We start from the raw sequence: 19,209 nt of genomic DNA, 5'->3' as shown, positions 1-19,209 counted from the left end.
TATCTCGTTTAGGAAATTTTTCGAAAATATTAACCGACCATCCAAAAAGTCTTTGTTTTCGTCAAAAATCGATTACCGGTTTAAAATACGACTCATCATGTAAAATCATCTCAAAAACATCATTTTCGAAAATTATACATTAAATATATCATATATTAATTAATTAAAAAATCATTTAACAAAAATATTTTTCTTTTACGGTCTCGGGTCTCCGTTACTCGGTCGCATCCCGAATAACCCTTGAAAACACTGATTTATGCTTTCTAATAGAAAATCATATTTTAAAAATGTAAACTTGTCTACCATATTTAATTAATACAATTAAAATAATTTAATTAGTTATTTTCGATTTTTCCTATATTTGCATGCAGTTGGATTATATTATCGTATTTGGACCTTACAATAACTTACAAGTAATTCGAAAATTACCATAATGACAAAAATAACAAACTATGACAAAACATATCTTAGACAAAACATAATCAGATATTTCATCTTATTTTTCGTGGCTTACTGACGAATATCTAATTATTATTCATCAAAAGAACAAGACTACATAATGATTTTATATCAACGGTCTTGGGACCATATAATGGTTTTATACTCATTATATATGAGTCATATCATAAATATTTCTTAATTCCTTTTCCTTGTCAATCTTGAATCATAACAGTCACTAGACTAAAACATCAGACAAAACATAGAAAAGATACATGCTTGATCAAATTAACATATATATTTCTATTTGAAACATAAGTCCACTTTCATATTTTTCTTATAATAGATTACTAATTGAAACCCGAACTCCAAAAAAAATTTACAACGCTTCCCCTACTCTCGCTATCGTGCTCAAAAATATGTGTGTGCTTGAAAATTTTCAAAGTTGTGGTGTGATTTTGGTTTGGAGCTTTATTTATAGGTGTTGTGTCTCTCTTAACTTTGATACGAAATCGCGTTGTTCTTGACATTAAATCATCCACAATTATCGAAAAGCCCTTCTATAATATAATTTCATAATCAATAAAATTATCTTTCATAATTTCAGCCCAAATTTTACCTTAATTCAAAAACTTGAGTATCGAATCGAAAATTTCGAGATTTAATAAATCTGATTTTCGAATTTTGACGGTCGACAATGTATAAAAGTATATATTTTATGCAACGGATATTTTTTTAAATCCATTTTGAGTAAAAATAATATTAAAGAAGATGGAATTTTCATATCCAACAAATTCATTTAATTAGGTATCCTACAGTCCAGCGCAGATTTTGTACAAGTGGAACACAGACGTGACCGGTAAATCTCGAGTCCCATTCCCCTCTCGGACCACTCTCTCTCTCATCATCGTTTCTCTCTCCCTGCGGATCTCAGCGGAGGAGGCTTCCATCCCCGATCGCCGCCGTCGATTCGAAGATGATCACCATCCCGTACGTCACCGCTTTGACCACCTATTTTAGCTACGGCCTCCTCTTCGCTTTCGGACAGTTCCGCGATTTTTTTAGGAAGATTGTCGATCGGTTGTCTCACAGCAGCCTTCAGGTAACCTGCTTTCTTACGAACGTGTATGCTAGTCGTTGAGTTGTATTATGAGATCATTTGTTTCGTTGTTATGGAAGGGTTATGCTCCAATATGTTTGGGGCTTGAGGATTTCTACATTCGGCGGCTGTATTTACGGATTCAGGTTTGTTTTTCGAAATTTCAGCTTCTTTATCTGAAGTTTGTTTTCCTTTATAATGGGAATATTTAGCTCTATTTCGGATAGTTTTGTTCTGATCTGTAAATCGTTTTTTTTTTAAATTGGCGGGTTCCTGAATTGCCAGTGATACTTGCTCTCGTGTGTTTCGTCGCTATTTTAGCAGTAGTAAATTGAGGACTGGTTACTCTCTCCTTTATCTTAAAATTGTTTTATGGCGCTCCAAGCCTCCAATTCCTGTTGATGAAAGGGCCTATTGTAAAAATGAAAGCGGTAGAACGGAAATATATTTTGATCCTTTCCCCTCTAGTACTTAGATTGTTTTCTTTGGGAAAAAAAGCAAAGAGCTATAGCAAGGGCTAGCAAAAGTTATAAAAAAATTGGCAGAGTCAGACTGATGATCAAGAACATAGTTCCATCTTTCTTAAGTATGACCAAACAACAAGATTAATCATTTTGGGAGTTGTGAAATTCCTCTTCTTTTCCAATAAAAAATATGAGGTTCACATGATAATTGATGCAGGATTGCTTTAACAGACCAATATCAAGCCCTCCTGATGCTTGGTTTGATGTGGTGGAGCGTGTCTCCAAGGACAATAACAAAACTCTGCAGTAAGTGTCTGCGTCATTAAAATCAGACGTGGTATTTTGTGAATTTATATCTTCCTGATATTTTGATGACATGATTAGTCGGCGTTAATTCTGGGGAAACTAAAAAATAGGTCCTTTGAATCCCAACACTTTAGCTTCGGGTTTGAACTTTGAATGAACGTGCATGCTGTTTGCATCAGACTAAAGCATATGCCATTTCTATTTCAGAAACAAGGTTTCTCAACTTTAGAGCCTCTGTAATTGGAAATATCATCCTCACTTAATGGTCTTCAATGTAGGCGAACTACAAGAGTTACTAGGTGCCTCAACTTGGGTTCGTATAACTATCTGGGGTTTGCTGCAGCAGATGAATACTGCACACCTCGGGTAATTGAGTCCTTGAATTTTTTTTTCCCGAGCACCTGTAGTACCCGGGCTGATGGAGGTAAATGTGTTTGTTGGTGATACCTATCCCCTTTTATCGGACATGTCCTGCTGCAAAATTGACTATAGATTTGAGAAACTTTGTAACCAGGTACAACCAAATTGCATATTGAATTGGAGGATTGTGTAGCAAATTTCGTAGGAAAGCCAGCTGCCATAGTTTTTGGCATGGGTTATGTGACAAATTCTGCCATTCTTCCTGTATTAATTGGGAAGGTATCGGCAGTTGACGTGACTGATATTGACTTTGTTCCTTTTCAATTGTGTGTTGTTCTGAGTATCAGTTGTTTGCAGGGAGGTTTGATCATCAGTGATTCATTGAACCATAACTCTATAGTTAACGGCGCTCGGGGATCTGGGGCAACTGTTCGAGTCTTTCAGCATAACAGTTAGCTAAAATTTTCTTCTCTTGTGGAGCTAAATATCATGATAAATGATGAAACAGTTAATCTTAAACAGTTTAATGTTACTTTTTCTGTAGCTCCATCTCATTTGGAAAAGGTTTTGAGGGAACAAATTGCAGAGGGACAACCCAGAACACACAGACCTTGGAAAAAGATAATTGTTGTGGTGGAGGGAATCTACAGCATGGAAGGGGAACTGTGCAAGCTCCCCGAAATTGTTTCCACATGTAAGAAGTACAAGGTAGATTCCATGCTATATATTATCTCCCATATTCTTTCTTATCTTATTCTTCTTTTATATTTTGTAACTTGCATTGAAGTGATGAATAAATTTTGCATACAATAGTCCTGATGATTGATAGTTGTTTGGCATATGGTTTTGAATTAGCCTATTTATGAAAAATCTGACCTTGTATAACTTGTCAGGTTTGTTCCTATTTTCTTTCCAAAAAAGAAGAATAGAATAGAAAGAAAGGGACTTTGAAGATATGAGTTATGATGCGAAGTGCCAACTTATGCAACTTAGTTTTATGTTTTTCAGTATTTCCTGTCTTGTGCCGACTAATTTTTCCTTTCACGACAGGCATATGTTTATCTGGATGAGGCTCACAGCATTGGTGCTGTTGGGAAAACTGGGAGGGGTGTCTGTGAACTATTGGGAGTTGATACGGCGGATGTGGACATTATGATGGGAACTTTCACAAAATCATTTGGGTCATGTGGTGGTTATATAGCGGGATCTAAGGTTTGTATCACGAGTACTGTTTTGGTATATGGTTGTAAATATGCCTTTATCAACAGGCAAAAGGAATATCACACTGATAAATTGTGTGAATTAATATTAGGAAACAACTTTTATTCATTTTATTTTACTTGGAAGTTTCTATTTTTATGCATGATTTATATTTAATTTGCACAAATGACCTTTTTTACTACATGACCTTGGAAGAAGTGTGTATGGAAGAAAAAATTGGGTTATGATGCTAGTAAGGTAACAGAAAATGTGGCACAGAATTTTAGTCTGACTGTATTCTGCAAATAGGATTAGTTTAAAGACAAACAACTTTAATTTAGGTGAGGAACACCCTGCTCATATTGATCCATTGTTGCTAGCAATTACTCATACTTTCTGCTTTTTAAAAGAACAACGTGTACAAGCAAAAAGTCAAAAGTAGATCTCATTTTCAATTGATCTATTAATTTCCTTGTAGGGTTCACCCTAGAGAAATAAATTCATGTATCGCTATAATGTGCTTGTGCCTACATAGATCTTTTAGAAGCTTGATAAGATTTTGTCGGAGTAAAATACTAATCCTTTCTTATATGTTTGGAATAATATCATAGAGAAATATGATATTGCTTCACTTTTTCTCTATGGTTCACTATAACATATGATCACATTTCTTCAGGAACTTATTGATTACTTGAAATACACGTGCCCTGCTCATCTTTATGCAACATCAATATCACCACCAGCTGCCCAGCAAATTATTTCTTCCGTTAAAGTTATTCTTGGAGAAGATGGTTCTAGCAGAGGTGAAATTTGGTTTACTGCTAGGTTGTAAAACCATGCCGTGTCATGTCATTGGCATCTATCATGTTCTTTCAAGTGTTTTTCTTAGACCTGGTGCATTTTGTTTTTGCAGGGGCTCGGAAACTGGCAAATATCCGTGAGAACAGCAACTTTTTCAGGTCAGAATTGCAGAAAATGGGTTTTGAAGTTCTCGGGGATAATGATTCCCCCGTGATGCCCATAATGCTTTATAATCCGGCAAAAATTCCTGCTTTTTCACGAGAGTGCCTCAAACGGAATGTAAGCTTTCTAAGCTCCCCTCCCCCTCCCACGTGGTGTTTATTTTCAGTTGAATAACAGTTCATGATCAAGCGTAATTTTGTTTTTTTTTTTGGTTGTTTCGCACTATTTCACTCTTAAGTTTGCTTGAATTTGTGATTATGCTATGCAGGTGGCTGTGGTCACAGTTGCTTTTCCTGCGACTCCTTTATTGTTGGCCCGTGCACGCATTTGCATTTCTGCTGCTCATTCAAAGGAAGACCTTGTTAACGCTTTAGAGGTCAGGATCTTATCAAATTATTGTCAACATGCAACAGCCCAAATGCCAGATTGTTGGCTGGACTATCTGCAGAGGACTAAAAACGAGAACAGCGTTGGCGAAAGACTAAGATATATATATAATTCTTTTTTTTTTCCATGAAGCACCGGTAAAGCTAACTTCTCTTTGAATTTGTATCAGGTTATCAGCAGTGTTGGTGACCTTGTAGGCATAAAATACTTTCCTGCTGAGCCCACGAAACCTCCGTTGGAGGGTGACAGAATTAAGCTGGAGTGAAGATTTTCGACTTCTTGGAGGTCGTCTCTTCTCCATAAGGAGATTCAGCGTTGTCTTCTGAAATTTTGTTTGTTTTCTGTACAGTGAGTAGTATACTGCATTTCTTGTGTAACTGCAACACGTTATTTTTATCTCTTATTTATATCTGAATCCATAAATACATGTATTTTTTTAATATACATTACCCTGCTTTCCCACAAAGTTTAATCTAACTTCTTTTTTCACAACGGAGACTTTGCATGCCTGGTATTTGATTCACACACTCCCATAACTGTTGGCCATGCAAAATTCTATTTAAAAAGATTTCTTATTTCAAATAGCAGTTATAAAATAGTTTTGGATTTCTTCTTTTTTTTTTAATTTTTTTTATTATCATTAATACTGCACCAAGTCATTGATTACAAATTTTTGAAGGAACAAAAGTATCGCTTCAGAATAATTAAAATCTTGGCGTCTTTGAAGATTGACGGGCGACGAGTACATGAGCCACACGGTTCGCACTACATAGGCAGTGGCATATTAGAGAAGATGAAAATTGAGAGCAGCAACTTCACACCACTGCCGCTATTGGTTCCTCCATCGAGAGAGGTTTGTGGTTCTTCATGGCCCGAACCACATTGACAGCATCCGTCTCAACAATCCAAGCACGCCACCCTCGATCGATTGCTTGCAAGTTGCAATACTCCCTCCTTGAGAGCCCGCATCTGTGCAAAATGAGGTCAAAACCGCCCCCACACACAAGCCAAAATACCATTAACAGATTTTTGTTTTCCTTCAAACATCAACTGATTTCTCGCCACCCAATAACTCCAACACAAAAGTTCGAAAATCCTTTGGCGACAATTTCCTTTCATCGTGCTTGTGCGGCTATCAACTAGATATCAATAGGAGTAATAACATGCCAATCGATCATATCAACGAGAATAACCCCAGTAACGTGACACACAAACCCTGATGTTAAAGTTATATTATTCATCTTATAAACATAGCTTTACTCGGGAAAAACAATCTTATATGTTTGTTGCTTGATTGTAACATATTTAATGAAACGACTCCCAAAACAAACAATCAAATGGATCTTAATGTTTAGTAGAACTGTCTGAATGGACTAACATGGCCAGGACGGGGCGGACCAACCCGTTAGTAGGCAGGTTAAGAATTTTCCAACCCGTCCAATCTATCTTGGGCAGCAGGTTAGGCCGACACACATACATATATATTTTTTAAAAAAATACTAAAAAACAAAAGGAAAAACCATGAATTAATATTTCAAGACAATATTTAATAACATTAAATAAGAAATTAAAAGTTTATAAAATATAATTTGAAAATTTTAAACAAATTTATGATGATTACAATTTAATATTCATCAATCTTAATTTTATTATTTTTTGTTCAATCTCTTCCCACTTCATCTCCACCAATTATTTCAACAACATTTGATCCTTCACGAGTAAGAGAAATAGTTCTGATTTGAGTGTGTGTGTCGTAAATTTGTGTTGTATTGGAACGTATATTCAACAGAAGTTAATAAATTAACTAAATAAATAAAAAACATGCTGGCCACCTGTCCCAACTCTCAACATGTTTGGAGTCATTGATAAACTTGACAACATATCAATCCTACCACAATAAATTGGAAATTCACGTCTATGAGATAAATAATTCCTCCATATCTTCGAACATAATTATAAATAAAAACCCACATTTATAATTTATAACAAGTCTTACATCTAGGCTCCCAAAAATGCTTGTATTTTAGAGTGATGTAACAATTGAACTTCTCCCAACAACAAAATCAAGTTTCCTATTTATCAAAGCAAATAACAATAATCTTTATTCTTATGGAAAATAAATTTTAAAATAATTTGAACTTCAAATAAAATGGGAATTATAGAAAATATTTGATTTAAACTCAAAAACTTTATTTCAAATACCCAATAAGAATAAGTTAGAACTCAAATTTTTAAAAATGGTCTCTGACCCAAACACAAAGAACCTGAAAGTTGATGTCAAACAAAATGTTATAAATTCTCTAAATTTATTAGTCTATTATAAGGTATATACATATATATATATATATATATATATATATATATATATATATAAATCCATGGAACATTTAATTCTGAAATTGGATAAATCAATAGCAGTAAGCGCGACCGGATATGCGTTTATTAAACATAAACCCTAAATAATTTTTTATTTTGTAAAATCATAAACCCCAAATTGGGATTGGGTGCCACTTTAATGGCCATTTCAGCTGGCTTAGGATTTTCTCGTCTCCCGTATTATCCTCTCCGTTCGCCTCTCCGCCGATGTTTTCTCCAGGCATGCTACCATCTCATTCATCTTGTGAAAATGTGGCGCCAATTTTCTAAGTGTTTTTTTTTTTGAAATTTCAGTTTTAAGATTTTGTAAATTAATTTCCGCGGTTGATTTTACTTTCTTTAAGGTAAGGGTGGAATATACGGCGACAATTGAAGCATTCGATGAAACAGAGAGTGAAAAAGGTTGTGAGAAATCGACCTTAATGTTCCTGATATCATTTGATTCGTAATTGTTTATTAAGTTTGATATTTGTTTTATCATTAGTTATATGATTCAGTATGGCCATTGTTGCTGTTCTTACTTCTTCTTCTTTTTTTTTTCTTTTTTTTTTTTTTTGTGTTTTTAAACTTTTAGTGATTGATAGCCAGAGTGGTGGTCATGTGCATCAGGAGGCGATACAGTGGAAAAAGTTGAATTCCAAAGACCTTGGAATTAGCACTTCAAAAATTTCAGAGGCCTACGAGAGTTGTTCTAAATGGTCTCAGAAGAAAAGGTCCTTGATGTACCTACCAATAATTCTAAATGACATTCTTTTTTAGTTTGATTTATTTTATATTATTTGTTGGTGTATAACTCATGGAGTAACTGAAATAGAGTCCCATGGTGATGCAGTTATACTTATGATAAATGGAAACCAGCGAAGTTTCTATTTTAGTGTGTTTATTGTTTCAGGGTGACGGGAAATAAGGACACGGGGAGGAATATTGTTAAATTAATTTGTGCAAGTAATTGTGATAATACTTTGGGGAAAGGTTTGAAGTCTTTGAGAACATTCTTGAACCTTATGTTACTGTACAACAAAGACAAGATTTTTTCTTTTTGGTTAAAAGAATAATGGCCTGGATGGAGGGACATTATGTTATTTTACGTGATTCCTGGTGTGTCTCAATGTGGCTGAAGCATTTATCTACTATGATTATGACACTATCATTTCCTCAGTTGTCAGGTGCTCGTGGCGCAGATTTCTGCAAACTCATAACTCAATGACATTTGGGCAGTTTATCTGTCTAATACATAGTCCAATTACTGGAATCTCTTCAATCAGTATGTTTAGTTAAAAATCAATAAAATAATTCCCTGTTTGTTGAGGATTGTTATCAACCCATTGCTTCTGTGAGATTTATTTATTGGCATTAATATTTACTAGACTAGACGAGCCTACCTCTTACATATCAAGGGTACAAATCCCGTCATCACCGATTTCTAGGAATATATTCTCGAGCCTTGTAGACACCAGTTGATATTTATGAAGCACCAAACTTGTTGGTTAGACATTAGTAAAACTTTTATTTTGTATTTTGTTCTCTGCTGTTTGTTTCTGTGGTTTTCTTCCAGTTTCTGTTGGTTTATTAATGTAAAGTACGGAATACTGTTGTCCTATATATGGAGTTCAACTTGCTGGCACTTCCGTGTATGTTACTTGTTCATGTTAAGTTGAATTTATTATTTTCCCTCTCTGTTTTGTAGGGTTTGAAGTTTACCTTGTGGGGGGCTGTGTGAGGGACCTTATATTGCAACGGATACCGAAGGATTTTGATATAATAACCTCTGCAGAACTAAAAGAGGTCTACCTTATAGTATTATTTTATTATTTTAGATCGATGTGATCATTCTTTTATGTTATGGAGTTTCTGACGCAGGTTGATGTCCGGAAAATGTTATAAGATTGTTTTTTAATAATGTATCACAGAACCTGTTTTACAAATTGTTGTGGTATTAAAATTTTGTCTCTCACTGAGGCACCACCATGTCAAAATCTAGAAAACAGTGCTTGTCTGCTTGGGCAAAAAATGGTACAAGAATCGCATTTCTGCACTTTCTTTAATTAACTATCTAAGGAAGAAGCATTCTTAATTTGCAGGTGATGAGAACATTTTCTCGATGTGAGATGATTGGAAAACGTTTTCCAATTTGTCATGTGCACATTGACGATACTGTTGTGGAGGTTCGTCTACTTAGTTGAAGTTTTTAAATATATAGATTTGTAGCTGTATTACTTGTCTTGCACTCATCATGTTTTGGACCTGCCATATGTATATTCACTAATTCTAGTGCTTGAATCAGCTATTAAATTTATCCTTAAAGACAAGATTTCTTCATTAGCATTGTTCTGTACGTGTGTCCCTGTTAGGAATAGTGACTGGTCGTTCCGTCAATCGTCATTTAAATCCCCTCCATACCCCCATCCCCACCACCACCTTTTGTTTCAATTTTTCTCCATGATTTCCAATGCCATGACAAAGATATTCAACTTTTTCTAGCCTCCACTTACTTTAACATTGCTGAGATGATTGAGTTGGACTGCTGGATTATTAAGTGCAACCCTCAATACAGAGGGATTAATATAGCTACTTACCGATACCACAAGTGGAATAATATAATTTCTTCTTTCATTTCATCTTTTTGGTTATGAATCAGGTTTCAAGCTTTAGCACCCGTGCAACAAGGTTTGGGAGGGACTTGAGCTTTGATCTTGAGAAACCTGTTGGTTGTGATGAGAAAGATTATAATCGCTGGAGAAACTGCCTTCAGCGAGATTTTACAATAAATGGGTTGCTAAATCAGCTTTATTAGTTTCATAGCTTCTTCAATCCGACTTCTGCTTTTATGTTGTTGAAATCTCTTCTATTTTGTTTGTTCATTTATTCACTTGTTATATGTCGGAGGGTAGGGAAGGGAATTGCATAGGAATGTTTTGGCTTGAATTACTTAAATCCTTGTATTATTCAAAGTTGCTGAATCTCATTTCTTCTTGATCCAGACTGATGTTTGACCCTTATGAAAGGTTGGTGTACGACTACACGGGCGGAGTAAATGATATTAGGAAAGCTAAAGTGTGCATGTATCTCTAAGCTATTGTAAACTTTTAAGTTACTTGAATCTGTTACTTTGTACTACTTATTTACATGCATATATTTATTGAAGGTACAAACTATTAAACCTGCCATTGTGTCCTTGACTGAGGATTGTGGTAAGTACTAACTACCAAGTGTAAAATAAAGTACTTATGGTATTTGTCCAAATGCTTTCATGTTTTTATGTTGCAAGTTTTAAATTGTCAAAACAATGTTTATTAAAAGTAATTTTTTGTTAGTTTTAGTTTATTGCCATAAAGTTAACTTAACTATTCTCTTCCTTTTTATTGGCATTAAAAGGTCTGTGTCATCTCTGCAGCTCGTATTCTTCGTGCTGTTCGAATTGCTGCAAGATTGGGTTTTCGATTTTCAAGAGAGACGGGTCTTGCTGTAAAAAAATTATCTACTTCAATTCAACGGCTGGATAGGGTATTGACTACTGAGAAGGCTTTTCTCCTTCTGTTATGTTCCCTTTTTAACCGCTCTGTGTTGTATGGTGATATTTGAGATTTCTTTGGTTAATTATGCACACAGGGAAGGCTGCTGATGGAAGTCAATTACATGATGGCATATGGCTCTGCAGAAGCCTCGTTGAGACTATTGTGGAAAGTTGGTCTTTTAGAAATAATATTACCTATTCAGGTATTATGCATACGTCAAAAGTGCTGGGTATTGGAAAGCTATTGTTGGAGTAGCTTCATATTGATTTTTTCCCATATTCAGTCTGCAAATTTCTGTCATCCAAATCATGAGTATGGAGCCTTATTTTGCAGGCAGCATATTTTGTAAGCCATGGTTTCCGGAGACGTGACAAGCGGTATAACATGCTTTTGGTAATTCTTTCAATGCCTTCATTATCTAAAAAAGACGAGTCACTTAGATTCTGATGTTTTCTATGGTTTCATTCCAACATGAGGTGGTGAAATGTTCGTATAGGTTGGTTGTGTTCCTATAGAATCATATGTGCATATATGTGCGTATATTGTTTGTACTTGAGTTTAAACAAGTTCTGGAGTGCAACTCACGATTTTTTTTACTTTGCAGTCTTTATTCTCCAACCTTGATAAACTTCTGGCACCTGACAGGCCATGTCATAATAGCTTGTGGTAAGAATATAGAAGATTTCTACTTGTGTACTTAATAAGAAAATTTGAGCTGCATCAAATTGTTTAAATAATGAGTTCATCAGGTTTGCTATCTTGGCATTTCATAAAGCTTTGTCGGATCAGCCTAGAGATCCTCTGGTGATAGCTGCATTTAGCCTTGCTGTCCACAATGGTGGGGATTTATTGGAAGCTGTAAGTATAGCAAGACGTATCTCTAAACAACATGATATTAGCTTTTGTGAACTACTGGAACCTAGATACCTCGAGTCGGAGGAACTACTAAATGACGTTAGGGACTTCTTGGGTTCTGTAAGATGTGCTCTCACCAATATGACCGATGAGTATTTTGTTTCCCAGGCTATGGCCAAATATCCCAAATCTCCGTTTTCGGATCTTGTAAGCATTTTTATATGATCACGTAGTTGTTTACCTTTCATTTATTCAACGTTTGTTTTCTTTGACTCGTTTATTCACTTTTGAGCATTCTGGAAATTGATGAAATTCCTCTTACCATTTCTTTTATCAACAGGTATTCTTCCCGCTGGCATTGTATCTAAGGGTGTGCAAGATTTTTGAATGCGTCCGAGGTGGGAGGGAAAAAGGATTTGCGTCAAAACGTGGTAGTAAGATCGATTACGAAGAACTAGCATTAGGAAGTTTGAAAGAAGTGCGGCATGTGTTTGCGAGAGTGATCTTTGATACTTTATACCCCATCGAGCATCGACTTAAAAATTGATTTGTTTAAAATTGAAAAAAGCAATTTGAGCTTGACAAGACATCACATGTGCGTTCGCCCATGAATGGACTCTTTCTCGAAACATTCTTGGGAACACCACTAAGCCAAACTCTGTGCAAACCCGCTCCGAGTGGATTATTAGCAGCCACATAGCATCCTGGAGTGGAAGCAGTTTGGGGGGTACCACACGGCTGAACAGAAGTACCGAATCAGTTTTTGGCGGAACATGGCCTTCTCCTAGATAGTATAAGCATGCTAGGCAAAGCCCTTCAAATGTATTACATATGCAGAGGAACTCATTCTATTGACAATATTTAAATTATTTTGTTTCTTTTTATATTTTTCTAGTAAAAAACTCCCAGTTTTTTTGGTGCTCCACGAAATCTGTTCCAACAGATCTGATAGCTTAGTATATTTTTTAAAGCAAGACAACCTTTGTTTTAGGAGTCATAATAGGTTACATATGTCTGTATACTTGTGTTAAAACTTAAAACCTATATCCTGGAAGTAGACAAAGATTTGTGTATGATGAAGGAAGTATGTATTGTTTTATTGACCACAAGGATTCGCACTTTCATGGTCACCACAATATGAAAATGTTGAAGTTCGATTCGAGCTAGATCGTTAAGATTATTACAACAATCAAAATAAATCAACCATATCTGCAAAATTTCCTAAAAGATTCGAACAGATGCTTCGTAAAAATACATAATCCAACCCATCTGCAACTCCAGTGAAGAAAACATTTTGTTGATTTCATCTCACTTGTGTGCAGGAGCAGGACTTCCACCACCAGTAGTAGGCCTGCAAGAACACAAGGCTTCACAATGAAAAATTTAGCAAAGAAATATATCAGAGCTAATCTTCTGTTACATTTGGTGAAGCTCCACCTTTCAACACATATGCTGATACCAATTAGTGTTATAAAATATGTAACATCAATGGTAGCACAAACTTACAGCCCAACAAAAACTTTGAATGCATCGTAAATGCCCCATTGTGCTCCAGTGAGAGTGCCGACCATGACAATACGTAAAGGGAGGCCACGAGTGCATAGACCCCATAAACCAAGCTTATTCACGGCCTGGGAGACAAGAAAAACACTACAATGAGACAGAGCTGTCGATAACACACAATTTTTAAATTGTCATCTATACTTACATCGCCCACTGTTGCTCCTTTGGCATTGTTGAGGAAAGACACTAGATTATCAGCAGGGTGTGAAACAACGGCACACAGCACACCGGCCAGGTACCCACCAGCGAAACTAATGCCCAGTTGCTGGCTTTTGCTGCACTGATCCTTCGGAGTCGGAATGGAATATTTGTAAATAGCCTCCACAATATTCTCAAACGTCGAAAATTTCATCATTGTATCTACAATATTGATCGAGTATGATCATTATTCAATCAAATAAATTACTCAGGCTACAAGTTTTTTTTTTTCCTCAAAGAACTCTAATAAGGTGAGCTTACATGGAATCTGTCGTCCCCAAAGTGGTACAATCCCTTTGTAGAGCCTGCAGAAAAGAGAACCATTCATCGTAATATCAGCTAGTAGAGCATCTTTGGATGGAAAAACTGTATCAAGAAGATGACTTTCTTGAAAAACTTGTGTTTGGTTGCGATTAAACATTCAAAATCTGGAAGCCTTTAAATGTAGTTTTTAGGCTTTTGTTTCAAATTATTTTTACGAAATAAAGGGCTTCTTTTCCCTGTATTCCAAACACAAAGCTGCTTCTGCTTCTTACTTAAATGATAGTTGAAAATCCCCCGTTTAAGAGAATACTTTCTAAGGCAAGTGTTTATGCCTTCAAACTCGTCCAACAATGATAGAGGAAAACTAGGATGAAAAAAGATTGAGTCTCAGCCATACCCTAGAGCTCCTTCAGCTCTGATAAACTTCGGGAATCCATCAGATAAACCTCTAGCGAATCCGGGTTGAGTTTGAACTCGAACTTTTACAGCCTCGAAAGGACAGAGAGCAACATCAGCAATTACTTCAGCAGATGCAGATCCCGCAAGGTAGATCAAGGTCTTGTACTTGGCAGCGTATTCAGGACCAGCTATATCTGAGTAATACTTTTTGAAAAATTCGTAGAAACCAAACTTGCATGCTCCCTGGGCACTATACCCGAGCAGGGTTGGTGCCCAACCCTTGAAAAAACCTCTGATTCCTTGCTCCTTCAGTAGAATTCCAAAACCGGAGGAAATGCTTTTGTACTTGGTAGGATCAATCTGAGGAGCAAAAGAAGACATTTCAACATATAAGAAAAGATAATCTTTTGAATCACGAGAGAGGAATCTATGCATGAAAGTAGGCTCCAAACCTTTTTTTCCCAAAAAAAGTAGTAGATTATAAGTTCCCATACCAAAGAAAACTATGCACGTCCCATTATAACATATAACCATATTATCTATTGAATCCTAAATCAGAACACTGTCATATAGATCATTGTGCTGTCCTAATTCAAAAATATTGGCTTGTATTCAACAATGCAAAAAGATATAATCTTCAAATTGAGATGGAGCATCTTATTTTAAAACAGAAAGGCCAGAACCTTAAATAGTACGACCCAAATATCACATTTAAATGTTTGAAGAAGTTTAAATAATCACCCTCATAATCTATTTGATGGTGATAATGACTTTTTTTTCTCTTTTTTAAATTCCCCCCCTATTGCTTCCTAGATAACATGTAATGTTCCAGCAAATGAACAGAGAAAAAAAAGATCTAATTATACCCTGCTCAGATTACATTAAAACATAAAAAAAACCTCTAATTCGAGACCCGATCATATCAAATAATGATTACTTAATAGTTTCTATAAAAAGTTCAAATAAATAGAACTCATTTTCTGAACTTAAGCATGAAAGAACAGTTGAGCAGCCAGGAACGCAGGAATTCCACGTTGTGATGAAACTGAAGGTCAAAAAATTTAGGAAGAAAAAAAAAATCATTCTTTTTCCAAAAATATTGTTGATATATAAAAACATCAAAACTTCTAGAAAAATCATAATAATGCGGGGACGCTTGAATCAGACACACACACACACGTATATTATATGTATATGTATATATTTATGGATGGATATGCCATAACCTGCATATTGCACTTGACAAGATCAAGAGGGGTGACAGCCATGTGAGTAAGGCCACAGCTCAAGATCCCTCCGACTGTGCAAGCTGCGTAATACGCCGGCGAGAACAACTCTATCCTGCTCTCCTTCGGCGCCGGGATCACAAAGTTCTGCTTGATCCCAGCCATTGACGGCGTCGGATCAGACGGTCCGGATGAATATCTAAAACCGGACGGCACCAGATTCTGTTCCGAATTCACGTATCTCTTCGATGTAATCGACGAAGAGTAGAGGAAACCTGGGATCAAAGACTGCGTTGACGACTTTTCAGGGAAGCCCATTTTTCGAAACTTTTCCTGAAACGATTCGGGGTGGTAAGTTTGCGATTTTGGAGAGAAGAAAGAATGGAAATGAATTTGCAAGAATCGATGAAAAAGGAGAAACGAAGGTCCGAGGAAATTGGAATTGGTCGGAAATGGCTGCGTTTCCAAAGGGAAATTGGAATTGCTCCTTCCTTTTCTATTAATAGAAACTTCTATAATGAAAAATAATTAATTATTTTAAATAATTATTGAAAAAATAAAGTTTAAACTTTAATTTATTTACAAAATAACCTTGTTTGGTTATTTATTTAATAATTGAATAAAAAAGGTAACAATATCACTTTTATACGAATGCTTATTTACATAATAACTTTTATTTTAAATATAATTATATTAATATAAGTTTTTCCTTCATAAAATTCGATATTTGATTTTTATTTTATAATATTTTATAAAATAAAAATCAATTAGTTTGAAAACCAAAACACTTACGCTGTGTTTGGTAGGCTTGATTAAATAGGTTTACATATATTGCGTAAATAATATTGCGTAAATAATATTTTAATTTGCAGGCATATATTGCGTAAATAATATTATAATAATTAAATATAAATTTTAAATTTTTTTTGAAAAAATGGGTGTTTTAGGAAATACCAAAATCGTTACAAAATCATTACAATTAATATAAAATAAACTTAAAATTTTATATAAAACAAGATTTATATAGGTTAAATTATCATCTTAATAACTCTAATTTGATAATTGGTATCAGTATAGTATAAATATGAAGGAAAAAATATGTCTAAGAATGTCTATTAATCTGTTTCAGTGTAAGAGATGATCTTAGAAAACAACATAAAACGATAATTTACAAGTTAGCTATATATACAGTTTTCTTATATTGTTCATCAATCATATGTATCTTTGTTCTCACCAATGATTGATGTGACATTTATATTTCATATTCAATATGTGACACGATAGGTGAGTGTCTTCTCAATTGTGGAGACAGAAGTTGGCATAATTGGTGATCCATATAACAAAATTATATATACTAGTGCACGACGCACGCAACGTATAATATTTTTTATAATTCATTTGATTTATATTTAAATGAGGAGCAAAATATAATTATAAAAAATAGCGAGGAACTACATTGTAATTTTGATATATAAATTTAAAAATAAATTGAAAAATTAAAAGGATATAAAAAGTGACTTCAGTGAGAATTGAACCTATAACCTAAACCCCAAAAAGCAATGACTCTATCCACTGAACTACATATAACTTGCATTAAAATTTGAACATTTTATTAATATATATAATTAGTAAAACAAACCATGACACCAAAGTTAGTTACTCTAAGTGTCTCACACTTAATAGAATAGTATATATATATATATATATATATATATATTAACAAACAATAAAAATTTTGTGAATATAATTGGAAAAAAAATTACATTTAAATAATGCAAGTGGTAGTTCCATTTTTAGGATCGTTAAGTATATTGCAAGAACGACAATATTATAAGTTTGAGTCAAATATGTACGCTAAATTAAAGAAAAATTATGATCGTTGACTTTATTTAAGCAAGATACAGGAATTCATAGATATAGAAACTTGTAAGGAATTTTTTTTTAAAAAAAAGAAACTTGTAAGGAATTATGTGTGTACATATAGACAAAAACTTGTGTGAGACGGTCTCACAGATCGTATTTTGTGAGACGGATCTCTTATTTGGGTCATCTATGAAAAAATATTACTTTTTATACAAATAATATTATTTTTTATTGTGAATATCGATAGGGTTGACCCATCTCACAGATAAAGATTCGTGAGACCGTCTCACAAGAGATCTACTCGTACATATATACACATAAATATAATAAATAACTAGTAAAATATGCACGTATACTGCATGCGTTATTTATATTTTTAATTTAATTAAATAATACTAAATAATTAACACAAAATTATTTTTAATTTAAAATGATTGTTCGATTTGAAAGGGAAGTTTTATTTTAATTTTTATTTTCTATGTAAAATATGTAATGACTTGGGAATATTTTTAGTAGGATAAGAAGGGTATGTAATTAAATATTTTATTGTCTTTTAAGGTAGTTAATCTAAGGATCTCACACTTAATAATATACTAGTTAATCTGCACACGCGATGCGTGTGTGTACAATCTTTTTTATTATTATCGTTGGATTAAAGTGAAATTTGACAAATTATGAAAGTACTATATTGATATTTGAATGGTTGAAATAAAAAAAATAAAAATAAAAGTGTGTGTTGAAATTAAAACAAAAAACAAAAGTGTAATATTAGTATCATATAAGGGTAAAATTGGAAAAAAAAAATTGGTGTCGTGCTCACACTTAATAATATAGTATAGAAGTATAGATATAGTATAGATATTATATAAATATACATATATATATAAATATACATATACATATACATATATATATACATATATATATATATATAATATAGGTAAACATTATTAGCAAGATAAATCTAAAGCAATTGCATCCGGGAAAAAAGGTATAACAGGGTATGTCCAACCTGATTGATCCTAACTAGAGAATGAGCTTCTTAATTCTTTGATGCATCTCGAGAAGCTAAAATTTTGCAATCATCCATTATTTGAATAATTGATAGTGTAACAAGTAAAAAAATCATTTTTAATTGGTGCAAAAATTTAAACTTTTTATTTTTAGTGTTCCAGAATATATCTTTCAAGAGAACTCACGTAAGACGGTCTCACAAGTCAATTTTGTGATACATATATTTTATTCATGTCACCCGTGAAAAAAACACTATTTATTATAAATATGAGCAGAGTTGAGACTGTATCATAAAAGACCTACTATATTTTTTTACTCTTTTAATTGTAACTTAAGAAATATATAAATTTTTTGATTAATTTTTATTCAATCATTAGATTTTATAAAAGAGATATGGAAACTAATAAACCTTTTTATTTATTAACTTTTTATTATAGTTATGTATCAAATTTATAGTTGATAAACTCGTGTATATTTACAAAATAAAAATTAAAATATACATATTTATTTTCATAGTGTGTATCTACATTAAAAAAATTTATGTCACAAAAGTTATATTACACTAAGTGATAAATTATATGTTTTACAAAAATATAAAATAACAGATAAATCATTTTTTTAATATCAAATCTTGATACATTTTATCCCAAATTTTAATAAACTGATAAATCAAAATTTTATATGCTGCAATTTTATGTTACACACTTGTGATAAAATAT

General features: G+C 33.7%; 3 protein-coding genes across 3 annotated transcripts; 2 read left to right on the top strand and 1 right to left on the bottom strand.

Annotated features, from left to right (window-relative positions):
* The first annotated feature begins 1,272 nt into the window (after window positions 1-1,272).
* LOC142549417 (long chain base biosynthesis protein 2d-like) lies at window positions 1,273-5,640 on the top strand. Its single transcript, XM_075658349.1, has 12 exons — window positions 1,273-1,540; window positions 1,618-1,683; window positions 2,219-2,307; window positions 2,586-2,731; window positions 2,822-2,946; window positions 3,025-3,118; window positions 3,212-3,375; window positions 3,718-3,879; window positions 4,544-4,670; window positions 4,781-4,947; window positions 5,099-5,206; window positions 5,387-5,640. Exons 1-12 carry the CDS (start codon window positions 1,415-1,417, stop codon window positions 5,480-5,482), a joined length of 1,470 nt encoding a protein of 489 aa, XP_075514464.1. The 5' UTR covers window positions 1,273-1,414; the 3' UTR covers window positions 5,483-5,640.
* A 1,978-nt stretch (window positions 5,641-7,618) lies between these two features.
* On the top strand, window positions 7,619-12,886 carry LOC142549415 (uncharacterized). The gene is given in 15 exon segments (XM_075658347.1): window positions 7,619-7,813; window positions 7,938-7,995; window positions 8,168-8,271; window positions 8,273-8,306; window positions 9,281-9,378; window positions 9,675-9,758; window positions 10,232-10,365; window positions 10,575-10,647; window positions 10,739-10,784; window positions 10,988-11,097; window positions 11,203-11,310; window positions 11,442-11,501; window positions 11,713-11,774; window positions 11,858-12,170; window positions 12,304-12,886. Coding segments are annotated over 15 exon segments (1,572 nt in total). The 5' UTR covers window positions 7,619-7,732; the 3' UTR covers window positions 12,511-12,886.
* Window positions 12,887-13,039: 153 nt separating this feature from the next.
* On the bottom strand, window positions 13,040-16,101 carry LOC142549416 (mitochondrial phosphate carrier protein 3, mitochondrial-like). Its single transcript, XM_075658348.1, has 6 exons — window positions 15,614-16,101; window positions 14,386-14,747; window positions 13,986-14,029; window positions 13,672-13,886; window positions 13,470-13,594; window positions 13,040-13,314 (listed from the first exon to the last, which is right to left on the bottom strand). Exons 1-6 carry the CDS (start codon window positions 15,929-15,931, stop codon window positions 13,272-13,274), a joined length of 1,107 nt encoding a protein of 368 aa, XP_075514463.1. The 5' UTR covers window positions 15,932-16,101; the 3' UTR covers window positions 13,040-13,271.
* Window positions 16,102-19,209: the final 3,108 nt, after the last annotated feature.

Source organism: Primulina tabacum, chromosome 6 (genome assembly GCF_025594145.1).
Source record: "Primulina tabacum isolate GXHZ01 chromosome 6, ASM2559414v2, whole genome shotgun sequence".
NCBI lineage: Eukaryota > Viridiplantae > Streptophyta > Magnoliopsida > Lamiales > Gesneriaceae > Primulina > Primulina tabacum.
The sequence above is the reverse complement of the archived record's forward strand: the minus strand, read 5'-3'. Positions and strand labels throughout refer to the sequence as shown.

What these genes read in the sequence shown, in the direction of transcription:
- LOC142549416 (XM_075658348.1), bottom strand. Translation starts at nt 15,931, where the DNA reads ATGGGCTTCCCTGAAAAGTCGTCAACGCAGTCTTTGATCCCAGGTTTC. An exon ending in AGAGCTGAAGGAGCTCTAGG is followed by an intron (nt 14,030 to 14,385) that starts GTATGGCTGAGA and finishes TCTTTTCTGCAG; the next exon opens with GCTCTACAAAGGGATTGTAC. An exon ending in AAGGAGCAACAGTGGGCGAT is followed by an intron (nt 13,595 to 13,671) that starts GTAAGTATAGAT and finishes CTTGTCTCCCAG; the next exon opens with GCCGTGAATAAGCTTGGTTT.
- LOC142549417 (XM_075658349.1), top strand. Translation starts at nt 1,415, where the DNA reads ATGATCACCATCCCGTACGTCACCGCTTTGACCACCTATTTTAGCTAC. An exon ending in TTCCTGTATTAATTGGGAAG is followed by an intron (nt 2,947 to 3,024) that starts GTATCGGCAGTT and finishes AGTTGTTTGCAG; the next exon opens with GGAGGTTTGATCATCAGTGA. An exon ending in CCACATGTAAGAAGTACAAG is followed by an intron (nt 3,376 to 3,717) that starts GTAGATTCCATG and finishes CTTTCACGACAG; the next exon opens with GCATATGTTTATCTGGATGA.